Here is a 16,250-nt window from a genome sequence, read left to right as displayed (position 1 = left end):
TATTTTCATGATTATGTATTTTTGATATTAGTTTAGTTTTTTTTTTTTTTGTGGGGATAAGTTAATTGATTAATCCAAATTGTCACTAGGTGTGAATGTGAGTGTGAATGGTTGTCTGTCCCTATGTTAGCCCTGCGACAGACTGGCGACCTGTCCAGGGTGTACCCCGCCTCTCGCCCTATGACAGCTGGGATAGGCTCCAGCGCCCCCCGCGACCCTGAAAAGGATAAGCGGAAGCGAATGGATGGATGGATGGATGGATGTTTTTTTTTAATCATACCTGTGCCTGGTAAACTACTGCAGTGGGTATGTAGTGAGGTCACCCGGCTGCTACTGAGCTCCGAGGTAGCTTTTTTAAAAAAGATAAACTGAGAAAGACGGGTTATTTCAGAGGATGCGACCGTACCTGGCAACCCGGGGGACGCAATCTGTGTCAATTGCCGGGCGACGTATCGCGAATAAAGGCCGTAGCCTATTTCTGACTGTGGCTTATTTTTAACCGGCGAGGCCGCCTTTAGCCCCGTTTGTCTGCGTGACGGGTTGATAATTTATCCTCTAGCTTGCCTGTTGCTCGTTTCCATTTGTGTTGTGTCGTTTTTCGGGTTTTTTCTTTGTCTTTCTGTGTTTTTGCGCTGTGATGATGACAGGTGTCAGAGGTAAAGATTCCTCAGGATGACGCCTTTCTCCGCGATCGCTCCGCGTAAAAGGTGCATCGGGGAGCTTTCTTCCTTTGTTTTGCTGCTCTTTATTCAGTAGATACCCGGCGACCCTCCCGCTGAAAAACAAACCGGCGCAGTATGAGGACAGTCCCACCCCCCTCTTGTGAAAATCGTAATTATTAATATGGATGCATTAATTAATCCCGGGGGCGAGGTAATTGGCTGAGGGGCTCATTTCGCTGATTTGTTGCGATGTCGTGTTTTCGCTTGTAGTGAACGGCTCGTCGTCCGCGTTCAGTAGGCTACCGTGGGGGGCAGGGGGGAGATTACGAGGCAGCGGAGGAGGATCTGTCTGTGTGGCAGATAAAGATGGTGTTCAGGAGTGAGGAGATGTGCTTGGCGCAATTGTTTCTGCAGTCCGGCTCTGAATATGACTGCATTAGTGAGCTCGGAGAGCTGGGGCTGGTCGAGTTCCGAGATGTAAGTAGATAAAACACTTCACTGCGTGAATGGAAGATGTGTGTCACCAGTTTAAAGAGTATTTGCATTTTGTCAACCGATTTAATTGATTATGCATGCATATTTAAGGGAGGGGAGCAAGACGGGGCATCTATCTAGATGATATACAGTGACTATACCTGGCCAGCAAGAGGAGGATAGAGTTTTAATAATATAAATTTAAAAAAAACACATCACCTTGCTGAACCTCACCATGATGTTATTATGCATCATGCAGTAATCTGCATCCGTCTGACTTGTGATGCTCCTCTTGTTTCAGCTCAACCCGAGTGTCAGCTCATTCCAGCGGCGCTTCGTCAGCGAAATCAAGAGATGCGAGGAGATGGAGAGGATTCTGGGTAAGAACGGAGAGCACCTGGGATGCGTGCTCCAAACCCTGAGCACGCACCTGTACAGCTAATTTACTGGGGTAGCAAGAAAGCCGTGGTTGACTGTGCTTTGTAAAAAGTTTGCCCTCAGAGATTTAGGCTTCACCGCTTCCTCTGATGGCTAAGTAGTAATTAATATGAAAAACAAACAATCAGCAAATCTGTGTGCACAGGCTACCTCCTGAGGGAGATCCAGAAGGCTAAAATAGCCATTCCACAGGAGGATGAGAGTCCACTTGCTCCACCCCCAAGACAGGTCCTGGAGATCATGGTGAGTATATGCCAATATATTGGGAAGTGGGGGTAATGCAGGATTTACATTCATTTTAATACCCTACTCAGTGATTTTCCAGAACTCGACCCTCTAGTGCATTTAGACATTTGTTTTTTTAATCAGAGGCTTTGATTGGCTTGTAACTTTCTGCCTCTAAACGCTACATTGTGATGTTTTGTTGTGAACAGTGGCTAACAGAGCTGCAGAAAACTTGAGGTGATGATGACAATAGCTCAGGTGACGGTGAGGAGCCAGAATTCCTCTTGTTTTTTTGATTGAAAACTATTATTAATTAATTACACTGGAATACCTGTTGTATATAAAGGAAACTGTATAGGTATGACAAGCACATATAGAGTCATGGACAAACAGTAATCCTGTATCTTCTTACTATAATATCTATTCTCTAACTCCTCGTAGATGCCCTAATCAACCTGGATGAGACTTGCTATATAAACTAGCTAGAGTAACAGGATTATCAAGCTCTAAATAGCATTTAGAACAAATTATAAATGATAAAACAAACAGTGATGTTACCTGTACGTTGTTGTTTGTAAATACATTTTTCTAAACAATTTTTAGTTTAGTGATTGCAATGTGTGACACTAAAAGTATCTGGAAGTAATTACTTTCTCTCATACGATGAAAACAGCTTGTAAAAAAAGAAAAATAATTAATATATGTACTTATTGTTCATTTTTTTTCTATCTTACTGTATGCATTGATATGATGAAGATAAAATTAACACACATGCCTATGGGGTTTTTTTTGTATGTGATCCAGAGCTTCAGGCCAGGCATGAACTACTCATAGGATTATCACAAATGACCCCACTGGCCCATTTTAGCCTCATGAGAGGGTTAAAGAAATAAAACATTCATATCTCTGTTTAAAAGATCCTACTGTAGTAAAGCAATTTGTTTTTTCTCGTCGCTTATAATTGCTGGATAAATGATTTGTTCATCTCATCATGATGTAGATATATTTCAGACATATTTAAGCTAGTCTATAAAGTTTGTCTGCACCGCACGAGTTTGTCTCAGCGATCCCACCAATAGAAGAATAGAATTCACTTCTTGAACTTAACTGCAGCTGATGACAAACGTGTTTTCATTTATTTTCAGCCTGTAGCCCATTATGACATCGTTTGTTGTTGGGTTTTGTGTTGTACATAACTCAAGTGAAGGTTGCGTCTGCATACACGGCGGCGAAATGGTAGAAAATTGGTCCCAATATTCCAGTTTAGGCTCTCCATTTACCAAAACCAGTTAAATTTTATTTCTTGTTTTTAAGAGTCTCAGTGGTTTGAACTTTTGAAACCCTACAATCCTGCCAGAGCACAGAGGTGTACAAGCCAGCTCCTCTTAGAGCCAGGCTTTGAAAGCAGAGGCGATCTAGTCTTTTCAGTGTTGGCACAACCTGCCTTTTTGCTGTGAGCTGCCCAGTTTCTCAGTCATTTTAAAACACTTTTGAAAACCTACTTTTCTCATTTTCCTTTCGGGTCCAGTCGAGCAGAGTACCCTTTCTTTTATTATGCAAATGCAGTCTTAGAAATAAACTTTGACTTGAATCTGCTGGTTCACCAAGTTAACTGAACAGGTTTTTCAGCTGATGAACTGAGACCTAAAGGTTCACTCACCCAAAAAGCAAATATTCTCCACATAGATAAACTAGAAACTAGGTAGCATTGGCTTTGTGGTGCACAACGTGACAAAAATGATCATAATATTTTTTAAAAAGCAGCAATGTGCCATTTCACAAATCATGACCAGGTTACTCGGAAATCCACAAGGGTTGTGAGCAGTTTCATGTGAGAACTGCTTCTTTTGCTACTAAAATGCTGTCAAGGCTTGCAGCCTTTAATCGAATCCTCCTGCCTCAGCAGCAGACCGAGCCTGCTGTTGATTGTTGCAGTTGGGAGCGAATCACAGCTGACCCATATCTGATTGTCTAAAATGACAGACAGTCAAATATGGGTCACTCTTTCACGGCGTCACAAGCACAAGCCTCTCATCGCTGCTGCACGCATGCTTCCTGCACACTGGCGTGGTTGCCTGAATGAAATAAAATACTGTGAGTAGATTTATTCATTTATTTTTTATTTATTTTTGGCGTGTTCCTTGTCATGTTCAGGAGCAGCTTCAAAGGCTGGAGATGGAGCTGAGCGAGGTGGCGAAGAACAAAGAGAAGCTTCAGAGGAACCTCCTCGAGCTCACCGAATACACGCACATGCTGAAGATCACGCGGACCTTCATCCACAGCCGCTCCAGAGTGAGTGCGTTTCCGTCTCTTTGATCTTTTCTCGCATCAGTTTCTTGCTCCTTGCTCCTTCGGCGAGGCGCCTATCCTCGCCTCCCCGGCAGCATCTTGTTTTCTTGTCGCTGACATGTTTTATTTCCCTCAGTGACAGAGCTGGAACTAATCCTGACTTTAATTAATAACACGGTCACAGTGCAGCTGTTACCAGCGCCACCTGACTCACCCGGGCTGTGAGACAGTCAGCTGTGAGAGTAAACATTACAGTCCAGCGTGTGAACATTACATCAGCTTTGTGTGCTAGAAGTGTGCGAGGAGCACTCGATGGAAGCCGTCATAAATGAAACATGTTCCTTTTTATAATTAGCATGAGGCTCTTGGTAACCAGTATGAAGAGTTCCCCACCATGGAGACAGACTCGGTCACAGGATCCACTGGCATGCAGAGGCTCGGCGCCAAGCTCGGGTGAGCTCCGTATTATTTATGTATTCACAGCCACTCGACCAGATGTCGTAAAGTTCTTCCACGGACATTTTTAAAAAGAAAAACAAAAGCAAAACCTTACCTGATCTGTCCTGGGTGTAGGTTTGTTTCGGGTCTGATCCAGCGGGTGAAGGTGGAGGCCTTTGAGCGGATGTTGTGGAGAGTGTGTAAGGGTTACACCATCCTCAGCTACGCAGAAGTGGACGAAAACCTGGCCGATCTTGACACTGTAAGTCGTTTGAATGTCGTCTTAATGTTGTGAGAAAATCTAATAATTACACTGCAGGTAAGAATTAGCTGACGTGTTCTGTTAGCGTGAGCTCAGCATGAGTACTTTAGTGTTAACGGGTCTGAACTGTGCTGTTTCAGGGTGAGATAAGCAAAAGTGTGGTGTTTCTCATCTCGTTCTGGGGAGACCAAATTGGACAGAAAGTGCAAAAAATCTGCGATTGGTAAGAATTAGCCAGCTTTACCCTTTAATAGTCACTATATTCTCCATCATTATCAGCCTGGACATCTGCCTTTGTTTCCCTCAGTTACCACTGCCACCTTTATCCACACCCTGAGAATGATGAGGAGCGAGCCGATGTGTTGGACAGCTTAAGGACGCGCATCCAAGACCTTAACAATGTAGGACTGAAGCCCTTTTTAATCATCGCAAGTTCAGAGCTGGCTTGTAGTTAACTGCTGTTTCCTGCAGGTGCTTCATCGCACTGAAGACTACTTGAGGCAGGTTCTGCAGAAGGCCTCAGAATCGGTCTATACCTGGGTGGTGCAGGTGAAAAAGATGAAAGCCATCTATCACATCCTCAACCTCTGCAGCTTCGATGTCACCAACAAGTGTCTGATTGCCGAGGTGTGGTGTCCCGTCAGTGACCTCGCAAACCTGAGGGGGGCGCTAGAAGAAGGCTCAGTGAGTACAACGTTCTGAGTTTAAACGCTGAATATTTATTGCTATTATTCAAGCAAAATAATTTTAATGCTCCCCAAATTGTAAGATTTTACAATTTTATCCTTAGTCTGGCATTTAAATTAATAAGTTAGAATTGTTTGAATCACACTAATGTTTTCCCCGAGGACTCTGTGTACTGTACTGTAAAACAAAATGTTTCTTGTTTTTTTCTCTTGGCATTATTATCTGCAGCATTTGTTTTTCCAGGTTTTTGCTTCAGTAGGCACTTTTTTCTCTTCTTGTACCATTCCTCCTGCTTTATTCAGCTTATTTGGTTGCTTTAATATAAAATCTCTCACCTAGAAAAGAACAAATCTTCCTGTGATTACCTGACTATAATAATGAAGTTAAGGGCCAGAAAGGTTTAGAATATCACAGGTCTATAAAATGCCCCTGTTGATGTTGTACGTCTTTTATCATCAGAGAAAAGGTGACGCCACCGTACCGTCTTTTGTAAATCGCATCCCGAGCACTGACACTCCGCCCACCCTCTTAAGATCCAACAAGTTTACTGCTGGTTTTCAGAGCATTGTGGAGGCCTATGGGGTGGGGGACTATCGCGAGGTAAGCCCAGGTAAGAAGAAGTAGTCATACTGTGTTTTTGTGAATAGCAGCAAAAGCATCTCTTTGTTTTCTTTCGAAAGGAGCTCAGAATAAATAAGCTGATCATGTTTCCATCATCAACAGCTCCCTACACCATCATCACATTCCCGTTTCTGTTTGCTGTGATGTTTGGTGACCTCGGCCACGGGATGGTGATGAGCCTCTTCGCCTTGTGGATGGTGCTGATGGAAAAAAAGCAGAAGAAGAAACGCTCCAGTAATGAGGTGGGAATGACCTGTTATGATCATCTATAATGCAGAGCTGGAGTATCGTAAATCAGCTTAGGCTTATCATTTTCATTGCTCTCAGATATGGGCTACGTTTTTCAGCGGTCGCTACATCATCCTGATGATGGGGCTTTTTTCCATCTACACCGGCCTCATTTACAACGACTGTTTCTCCAAGTCTCTTAATATATTTGGCTCTGGCTGGAGCGTCAAGGCTATGTTCACTCATAGTCAGTGGACGTGAGTTATCAGTACAAACGCACACTTAAACATGTCAGTGCACGAAGTCCTTTTACTTGTTTCTAATTTATTTTTGTCTTTTTACTCTGTAGAAACAAAACGCTCCAAACAAATGCTTTGCTCACATTAGACCCTAATGTCAGTGGTGTTTTTAATGGACCGTACCCATTTGGCATCGATCCTGTGAGTAACTGCACTTAGGCATCATACTCAAAATACAACCTCCTTCTGTCATTTTCACTGAAATGCTTTTTAATACACCATCAGATATGGAACCTGGCAGTGAACCGTCTGTCCTTCCTCAACTCTTACAAGATGAAGATGTCAGTTGTCATCGGAGTCATTCACATGAGCTTCGGTGTGGTTCTGAGTGTCTTCAACCATTTGTAAGTGACTCAGAAAATTGTTTTTACTTCATATATCTCCCTCTTTGGCTCTCGCATCTTTCCCCTCTCCCTCCCTTATCTTGCCTGCTGCTGCTTCTATGTGTTTGTCTAGTCTCGTCTAACTCTAACCCTCAAAGAGTTTCTCAGTCTTGTTCTCTAAAACCTAAAGAATTCTGGATTTGATCAACTGGTCCCGTAATGGAATTGACACACTGCTAGGCTTGGGAGAGCCCGATTGTCCTGCGGAGACGTTTGCTGCCGGATACTCGATGGTCGGTTGCGTCGTGTGTCTGGCGACACTCTCGATGGAGGACAATGAACGACATCTACCAATTTGGAACCATGATTGCAGAGTTCGGGCTAATTGGAGCTGGCTTGGACCTGGCTTATCGAAGAACAAGAAGCGGCTACAGCTGTTCAAAATCCCATAAGGCTGGCCGACATGATAGACGATTGGGCTGTGAGTACTCAGACTGTTTTGAACGCAATATGGATAAGATCTTGGAGAAGAACAAGGGGAATTGAGAGAACTGGTGACCAGTGATGGACACTAGACCAACTGTAAAAATTGGATGCAGTTGTTCGCACGAAACCCAAACATTCACCATCTTCACTCATGCGCCCCCCCTGGTGCCAGCTGAAGTCCTGCCAAGGTTGAAGCTGACTGGAACAACAAATTCTTCCCATGATAACAGGATTGTTGTCAGAACTCTTTGTACCTCCTTCAAGGCCACCTGGGTCCACTGGAGACTGTTGACTGACGCTTAACCGGGCGTGGTGACACTTTCTCTCAGCTGAACACAGGATACACACACACACACAGACACACATGTACACACACACACACGTACACTGATATGCCCTCACTATCACCCTCCCTACCGCAAATCCAACGCCTCCTCCCATGCTTACCTCCCATCCGATGTGGACACCGGATCAGCTGGAGGCGCAATCGAAGATTGCAGCGGTCCCAGATCAGCTGTACACACTGGAACACTTTCCCATGTTGCTTGTCTGTGTTTTATTGTGCTATGGTGTGTTGATATCTGTGCATTGCTGTATTATCCTTTTGTGTTACACATTTCAATGTTTTTTTTCCCCCTAGCCTGATCTGTCTCCCCAATGTGATGTTTGTGTATTGTATGTACGGTTGGCAAGGTCTGTCATCTCGGTTGTGGGCAACTGCAACTGAAAAATAAAGGCTATCTCATTATCATCATCATCATCATCTGCTACCAGGCCATGTTGACAAAGAAGTAATGAAGTTTGGTGATCAGAGTTCTGCTGGAAGATGATTGCTAGGAATCATACCTGGAATTCTTTTCTTTCAGTGCCTCCTGGGATGTGAATCTGAGTAGATTCACATCCCAGGAGGCACCGAAAGAAAAGAATTCCAGTGACGATCTTTGAGATTTGGGATTTAAAGTGGTGGCAACTCAGAAACCAAAGAATATTACTAAGCTGTAGAATACAATAAAAAGCTGCAGTATTGCCGTTTTGCATTACATCAGCACACGTGTGCAGGCAGTGACACACACATAGCATTCCTGCTGTGGTCTTATTACTCACAAACTACTTTATTTTTTTGTTTACATTAAGTCATAACACTTTTTCTTTTATCCCTGTACACTTTTTCTCCCTTCAGGCACTTCCGACAGAAGTTCAACGTCTACCTGCTGTTTCTTCCTGAGCTGCTCTTCCTGCTGTGTCTCTTTGGCTATTTGGTTTTCATGATTTTATACAAGTGGTTGATGTTTGATGCACGTTACTCCAGCCAGGCGCCCAGCATCCTCATCCACTTCATCAACATGTTTGTCATGCAGGGGAAGGATATCACTCGTCTATATCCAGGGCAGGTATGTGTCCTGGTAATAATAATCTGTCGATCGGCTTCTATTCGGGTGGATACTCATTATAGCATGAGTTTAAGCATGCCGCCTTGCTTCCACAGATTGGCCTGCAAATCTTCCTACTTGTCATAGCGATGCTGTCAGTTCCTGTGCTGCTGTTCGGAAAACCTCTCTACTTGTATTGGCTCTACCGTGGAGGCAAAGGGCTGCGCAGACGCAGAGTGAGTCTAGTCCAAAATACCGCAGTCTGTTATTTTGGATCTTTATTCAGTACCTAAAAATAGTATTTGTTACCACATCTCAGGGTTATGAGAGGGTGAGGCGTGTAAGCGAGGATGACGGCTCCACAGCACCATCCTATGATGATGATGATGATGAAGAGGAGGGACTTGATGAAGTGACCAACAGAGAAGCTCTTCCCAAAGAGGTCAGAGAAAAATGATCTCTTACATTAAGGAATCTGTCGGTTTAAGTGTGATTCAGTGTGTCTTCATTTTTCTATCCACCTTGCTAATTGTACCTGTGGTATTCAGCATTAGACAAGACAAAGTAGGGCAGCAGAACAGGGCCACCAGTGGAGCTAATTCAGTACCAGCATTACAGCATACGTTAATAAATCCTAACCTTTTTTAACAGTAGGAATTAGTCTTAATATTTTATACATAATCTGAACTGTTTTGCAGTTTGACTTTGCAGATGTGCTGCTGCACCAGGTCATTCACACCATAGAGTACTGCCTGGGCTGCATTTCCAACACTGCGTCCTACCTGCGTCTCTGGGCACTCAGCCTGGCTCATGCCCGTAAGTGCATTCAGGTCAAGCCGTCTTCCCACGAGCTGCCTGTGCCTCTTTCTTTCTGCTTACTATGCAATTCTCGACATTTGGTACGCCTTCATTTTTGTAAATCTCGTTTGTTGTGCGCTGTTTCTGTCGGCTTCAGAGCTGTCGGAGGTGCTGTGGGACATGGTAATGCGCCTGGGTTTCAGGATCACCACAAAAGTCGGTGTAGTGCTTTTGGTCCCTGTGTTCGGCCTCTTCGCCACGCTTACGGTGTCTATCCTGCTCGTCATGGAAGGCTTATCAGCGTTCCTCCACGCTCTCCGACTTCACTGGTGAGGCTGTGTGCTCTTCTTTATTGCACTGGCTAATCTGTATGTGAGTTTTCTTCATACAGACAGATAAACTATATAAACAAAAGTGGACCATACTTTGTAACCTTTGAATTTAGATGTTTTTTGTCGCACTGCCACAGGTGTATAAATTCATGTCCCATGATCATGCAGTCTGTTTTTGCAAACGTGTGAAAGAATGGGTCGTTCTACAGAGCTCGCTGAATTTCACGATCAACTGAAAGATGTGTTACTTCACAGTGGAACGGTGGAACCACCGACACTCTCTGACTCAGTAACTGCAGAGTTCCAAACTTCGTCTGATATTAACATCAGCACAAAAACTGTGCACTGGGAGCTTCATGGCATGCGCAACTGAGCAGCTCCTGTAGGTGTAATGTGTAGGTTGGCCCCTACTTATGTTGATGAACCTAGCATGAGCAACACCACAAACCAAAGCATTGATGGGATATTTATACATAATATAGCTACATTTCAGTGCCAGTCCCTAGAGCTGCAGTGTCAAACATAAGGCCCAGGGGCCAGAATTGGCCTGAAAGACTCCAACCTCACTCAAAGCGATGTTTTAAAAATTTTGACCCTTCACATTTTCCAAAACCTCTCAGTGAGCCTGACAAAGTCTTCCCCTATGTCCATTTATGCTACACCAAAGTAATGAAGTATAGATAAACAATTTAATTACCAATAAGCTACCAGAACTTTTTTTTTTATAACTTAACACATTTATTTCTAATTTATATCCCAAAGAGTTCTGCTGACAGATGTCTTTCATTTACTACATGAACATTTGTTATCATGTAGAAAAAACAGTGATAGACTGTAAAAATTGCACTTCTTTTTCATATATCAAGATATCTGAGCAATCCAATATGTAGTTAAACTTCCTCACACTGACAGAAAGGGGAGTTTCATTGGTCTGACCCACTTAAGATCAATGTGGCCTGCAATGTTAAATGAGATTGGCACTCCTGCCCTAAAGCCTAGGCGTTTAAAATACTTAAATATTAACACAATTAGCAAAAACAGTACAAGCTTAAAGTCATAAATCAACAGAAAAGGCTGTTTTCCCAAATGAGTTTAAATATCTCGTATAAGAGCGCAGAGGTAGTGGTACTGTTTGTTTGTGTTCTTGAGCTAAAAACTCATATAAGCCTGATTATGTAAGGAAGTAAAAAATTTTATTTATGTAGCAGCTATCAAGACAAATATCACAAAGTGCTTCACAGCAAAAAATGATGAACAACAAAAACGTACAAGAATAAAAAGTTACCAGGCAAGTTTTAAAAGATGCATTTTTATCTGCATTTTTAAAGAAAGTACAGAGTCCACAGATTTTAGATTAGAGAAAGTTCCAGTCTGTGGGCCTCTGTGGCAAAAGCTCAGTAACTGTAGCTTCGTGATGAGTTTATGATCAACAATCTTTTGAAATAATGATTGTCTAACATTTTTAATCTCCTTTTCATTTGTGAATCATTATAAGAGGCTTGGTTGATGTAGCTTTTGGTTTTGAACAAGAGCTGAAACATTAACTTACACGTGAAGATGTCAGGAAACTTTTTCCGGCATGAAATAACCTCTAAGAAGTCTTAATGCAGGGACTTTTTTTTATTGTTGTTGTTGTTGTTGTTGTTTTTTGTTTTGTTTTGTTGAGTCATTGAGCCTTAAAGAAGAGGCAAACTTACAGTTTCCTTAATGTTGAGTGCAAGACTGAGTTTACTATGATGCTGTAGACTGTAACTGTCATCCTTTCATTTTTGGACCCAAATACAAACTAAAAACACAATTTAAAATAAGTACAAGCCATAAACTAAACAGCAAAAAGCCAAAAATCAGCTGTGAATCGAGATAGTTCTGGAGTCAAAAGGCTCACAGGAGGAAAATCCAGTGAAAATAATAAGGAAGACAGGGCTGAGTGTACACAGAGGATTAATTTGGGATGGTGAACAAGAGAAATGAGACACAAATGAAAGCAATTACACGCAGCTGAAGACAGTTAGGGCAGATAATCATGAAGCAGGAAGTTAAACTAGTGCAAGAGGTGAAAGAAAGCTTCAGACAGGAAATAAACAAAAGAAAACATTGGAGACAAGACTAGCCCTAAACGTAATAACATAGAGCATACAAACAAGACAGGGAGACAGTGGGAAGACTACAAATATAATAATATCAAACCAGTAATCAATGCTATGACTGCTAGAAACACATGTGAATGTTTTCACCTGTTTACCCATGAAAACATGCAAATATTATTTTCTTCAGTTCTTTTATTTTCATGTAGCTAAACTGGAAGCTCGCGTGTCTTCACTATTAAAGCAGCAGATAAGTTGAATGATATAATCATGCCTGTTATTTAGCTATAAAGTAAAAGCATCAGTTATGATAATACTGAGTTGAAAATCAAGTGTGCCTTCATCGTTAATTAGTCCACCTTTGTTAAAGTGATCTCTCTCACTTTTCTGTTTGATCTCAGGGTGGAGTTTCAAAACAAATTCTACCACGGGACCGGTGTCAAGTTTGTGCCCTTCGACTTCTCCCTGCTGCCCTCCGTTTTTGAGCAAGACGGCTTGCTTTGAAACCTCTGAATTACCGGATATGACTGGAAACAGACTTTACAGTTCGGAAGGTTACTGGAAGTTGGAACAATTCGCACTGTGATAAACAAACCTTCAAGACAATTGATTTGAAAGTCATTCTTGTAGCAGCGTTTTTCACCACGACAGTTTTTAAATGTTATCGGCTGTGCTGACTGCCTTACTACTGCACCCAGCAGACTTCTGAGTATACAGAGGCTCACGGTCCTTGTTCTGCTATTTGGGTTTTGTAGGTGAAACATTGCTCAGCATTACTCATCGCACCAGTTGGGTTTGATTTAAATATTTCATTTACACTGTGCTGTGTAAACTGGTTTTTGCATTACTTACAACATGGTATTTAAACAGTTAATACAGTGCAACGTAAAGTTTCAGATGTTACAGCAGCGTCTAAAAACCATATCAAGCATCCTGATGTAGTGCCATAGAGATTTTTTTTTTGTTGTTGTTGTTTTTTTATGACGATATCTAATAATGGGATGCCTCTGGGTTTGTTTGTTTTTTAAATTTCTTCTCCTTGTGATGAAAGAAGTACTTTTAGGCAGTAAATTTAAAGACAAATTAAACCATTGCAACCCTTTTTTGTGAGGCTGTCACAACGCACTTTGCAGAAATGATTGTACAAATTGAAAGTTTTCACAGATAACTGCGATGATGCCAAATGAAAATAATCAACTTTGCTGTTTGCTTATTTACTTATTAATGCATTTATTTAAATGTAACCTCCCCTGTAATCTATAGAAGAAGAAAAAACACTGAAATACTACAGAAAAAAAAGACAAAAAGTCTTAGGTCTTTCTTTCTTTGATGATACCGCTTATTGCATTTGTTAATGATAATTAATCATGGTATTTATTTAAATTATCGTCCGTACAATAATAGTTGAATATTTTACCATTTTGACGTGTTAAATAAAGGTTCCAAGAAATGCAAGCAAAAATAAAAATGTTTGTTGTGATTTCACTGGCTCTGTGATGCACACATTTTACTGGAATTTTTTAAAATGTCAGTTTAATTACACTAAAAACCTGCTTCAGGTCATTTTTAGTCAAAATCTGAAGTGATTAATAAGCTTATGAAAAATAAAGCTATAAATCAAAATAATTAATTAATGTTTAATGAAATATTTAGCATATATGCAAATATGTGCATCTATTTGTGTATAATATGTCACTTTGGTGGTATATTATAGTAATACTAATAATACAAACAAAGGACTAGCTTTAAACGTACACTCACCTTTTCAACAGACAATAATCTAACCAATCAAATTTCAGCAAACTATTCCATTTAGGGGTGTAGACCACACTGCATTTGCATTTATTTTTTTGGGTTGTGGGATTTTGTCAAACAACCATCTCCAGGGTATACAGGACTGAAAAACAGAAAACACCCATTCTCTGAATGAAAATGCCTTTTTTAATGTCAGAGGAGAATGTCCAGACTGCTTCAGACTAACAGGAAAACACTTGTAACCACTTATTACAGTCAGGGTATGCACAAGAGCACTTTTGGATGTACAGCATATTGAACCTTGAAGCAGATGGACGACAGCAGAAGACCACACTGGATGCGACTTCAGATAAAAACTGCATCAAAACTGAGCAACAAATCTGCAGCAACATGTCAACATGGATCGAAATCTGTGTGGGATGTTTCCAGCAACGTGTTGAATCTATTCTGTGAAGAATTAAGGCAGTTCTAATGCTGCTGAGTATGTATTTAATTAGAAGGCAAATGCAAAAAATTAATACCTTCATCTTAAAAATAATTTTCATGCATTTATCATTTTAGTAGAATTTACTTAGTATTTAAATAAGAGGGTCTGTTATTCTGTAAGCGTTGCGGGAGCAAGAGCACCCACTTATTGTTCTAAGACAGAATAAGAGTCCAAAAATCCAGAAGTTTAATCAAAAACAGGCAGTGGTTACATACAGGGAATCAGACACCATCAACAAACAATCCAAATGAGGAGCAAGCAACATGTAAATTCTATGAAACATCCAGAAGCACAGAAGGAATATAAAGAACACTGGACTACAAAAAGCAGACGATGATCTGCGAATAAAGGAAGTCTATGATTATATTCAATATAGGTGGCATGAAAGTAGACAGGACAAATCACAAAGAAGGCAACATAAGACAGAAAGTGACAACAGAAGAGAAGAAGAAAACAAAAACTGCTACTTGACATACTCAATATAAAATAAGAGGACTGCATATAAGCTTGAATATCTGTTAAAGCAGTCCCACCCCATTTAATAAACTCTGGAAACGCCCCTGACAGGCACGTAAAGAAGCAACGGTGTCCTCTTTCGGCGTCACGCTCGCAGTGCACCTGAGGGCCCATAGAGGAAGTAATCTTTTAACTCTGAATTATAAAACTTCTGCCTCCGGAGTGTGTTTCAGCTCACAACCCCGACAACAATTTCTAAATTAAGACTTCTGTAAATGTGATTCGGTGGTTTTGCAATGATTTTCTGCAGCGATGTAGAAATATGCCATATGCCACACGCGCACGCGCGCACACACAAACCCGCATCCTTATGCTACAACCCTGCGAGAAGGACGTCATCACTCCCCCCCCACCTTCACATCCTCTGCCTCTGTCCCTGCACGCAGTCAAAGTGCAACCTCTGAGTAGTTTCGTGCAATAATATGCTCTGTTGTTCCGCCCTGGCTCCTGAAACAGCCGACATTTTCAAAGTGTCTCCGGGTGGAGGGGCACACTGCCTCATCACCACACAGCTGCAAGCAGGCAGTAGCTTAAGCGAAGGGTACAGTGTTGCAGTGCAATAATCTGGCTCACTCGCAGCTAGCTTATCGGTACAGCTGTTGACTGGCAGCAAGTCCACTGAAACTGCACCGACTCTCCTCCGTCCATCCCGCCGGAGCACCGGCCGAGAGGGGCAAATGAACGAGCTGGTGAAGAGTTTACCCTCCCCGACTCTGCCCGGGCTGCACCTCCCGTCCGTGGATACCCACAAAGGCTGGCTCTTTAAATGGACCAACTACCTGAAGGGCTACCAGAGGCGGTGGTTCGTGCTCAGTAACGGCCTGCTGTCCTACTACAGGTGACGGTGATTTACTCAGTTAATAATATCAGAAATAATAATGGAAGCTGTTAGCAGCATGTCAGAAATTAGTTTTATTTAAAAGGAAATTAAACTTTTTTGCATACCTTATCTGGAGGAAGAGGTTTAGTAACAGCAGCCTAAATAAATAAATAAATGAAAATCACATGAGTCATAACTACAATGAGATGACCCGTGAACGATGTTAAAAACTATATAAGTTTAAACATGGTGTCTAATAGCACTTATTACGTCTATCTATCTATAAATAGATAGATGCTGTCTCTAAGAATAACTTTATTGATCCCAACAGGAAATTCATATTTCTTGAAATATCATATCATAGAAGTCTTCTATAGTATTATATTCTATAATAGAGTGCTAGATATATTAATTATTACATTATTATATATAATAAGGTAATAAATATCTATCTAGTGAACAGCAATCTAGTCTTTCTAGAGGGACTGGCCCTAGCATAATACAACTAATAATATATAACATAGTATTCATATAATTTTATATGTAGTCTCTATGTAGATAGATAGGCAGACAGACAGAGAGGATAGATAGATAGATAGATAGATAGATAGATAGATAGATAGATAGATAGATAGATAGATAGATAGATAGATAGA

The 16,250-nt window shown here is 41.3% G+C and overlaps 2 protein-coding genes across 2 annotated transcripts in view; both read left to right on the top strand.

The window, feature by feature from the left end:
- The first annotated feature begins 266 nt into the window (after positions 1-266).
- Positions 267-13,491, top strand: atp6v0a2a (ATPase H+ transporting V0 subunit a2a). Its single transcript, XM_014337551.2, has 20 exons — positions 267-1,139; positions 1,438-1,516; positions 1,720-1,817; positions 3,954-4,091; positions 4,444-4,541; positions 4,662-4,788; positions 4,929-5,011; positions 5,096-5,189; positions 5,260-5,472; positions 5,935-6,085; positions 6,199-6,338; positions 6,424-6,581; positions 6,674-6,764; positions 6,849-6,967; positions 8,613-8,823; positions 8,919-9,038; positions 9,122-9,244; positions 9,501-9,618; positions 9,758-9,929; positions 12,418-13,491. The coding sequence occupies exons 1-20, from the start codon at positions 1,029-1,031 to the stop codon at positions 12,518-12,520; spliced, it is 2,547 nt and encodes an 848-aa protein (XP_014193037.1). The 5' UTR covers positions 267-1,028; the 3' UTR covers positions 12,521-13,491.
- A 1,634-nt stretch (positions 13,492-15,125) lies between these two features.
- Positions 15,126-16,250, top strand: part of osbp2a (oxysterol binding protein 2a) — a 14,222-nt gene continuing 13,097 nt past the window's right edge. Inside the window, exon 1 of the mRNA XM_005934615.3 lies at positions 15,126-15,612. Within this exon, the coding sequence (XP_005934677.1) occupies positions 15,452-15,612 (161 nt within the window). The 5' untranslated portion in view covers positions 15,126-15,451. The remainder of the gene's footprint in view (positions 15,613-16,250) is intronic.

This window comes from Haplochromis burtoni, unplaced genomic scaffold, assembly GCF_018398535.1.
Source record: "Haplochromis burtoni strain Fernald_Lab_line unplaced genomic scaffold, NCSU_Asbu1 Contig_182, whole genome shotgun sequence".
Taxonomy (NCBI): domain Eukaryota; kingdom Metazoa; phylum Chordata; class Actinopteri; order Cichliformes; family Cichlidae; genus Haplochromis; species Haplochromis burtoni.
The sequence above is the reverse complement of the archived record's forward strand: the minus strand, read 5'-3'. Positions and strand labels throughout refer to the sequence as shown.

Coding starts and splice junctions, on each gene's coding strand:
- atp6v0a2a (XM_014337551.2), top strand. CDS start 1,029: ATGGTGTTCAGGAGTGAGGAGATGTGCTTGGCGCAATTGTTTCTGCAG. Junction 6,086..6,198: donor CTATCGCGAGGTAAGCCCAG/GTAAGAAGAAGT, acceptor CATCATCAACAG/CTCCCTACACCATCATCACA. Junction 9,039..9,121: donor AAGGGCTGCGCAGACGCAGA/GTGAGTCTAGTC, acceptor ACCACATCTCAG/GGTTATGAGAGGGTGAGGCG.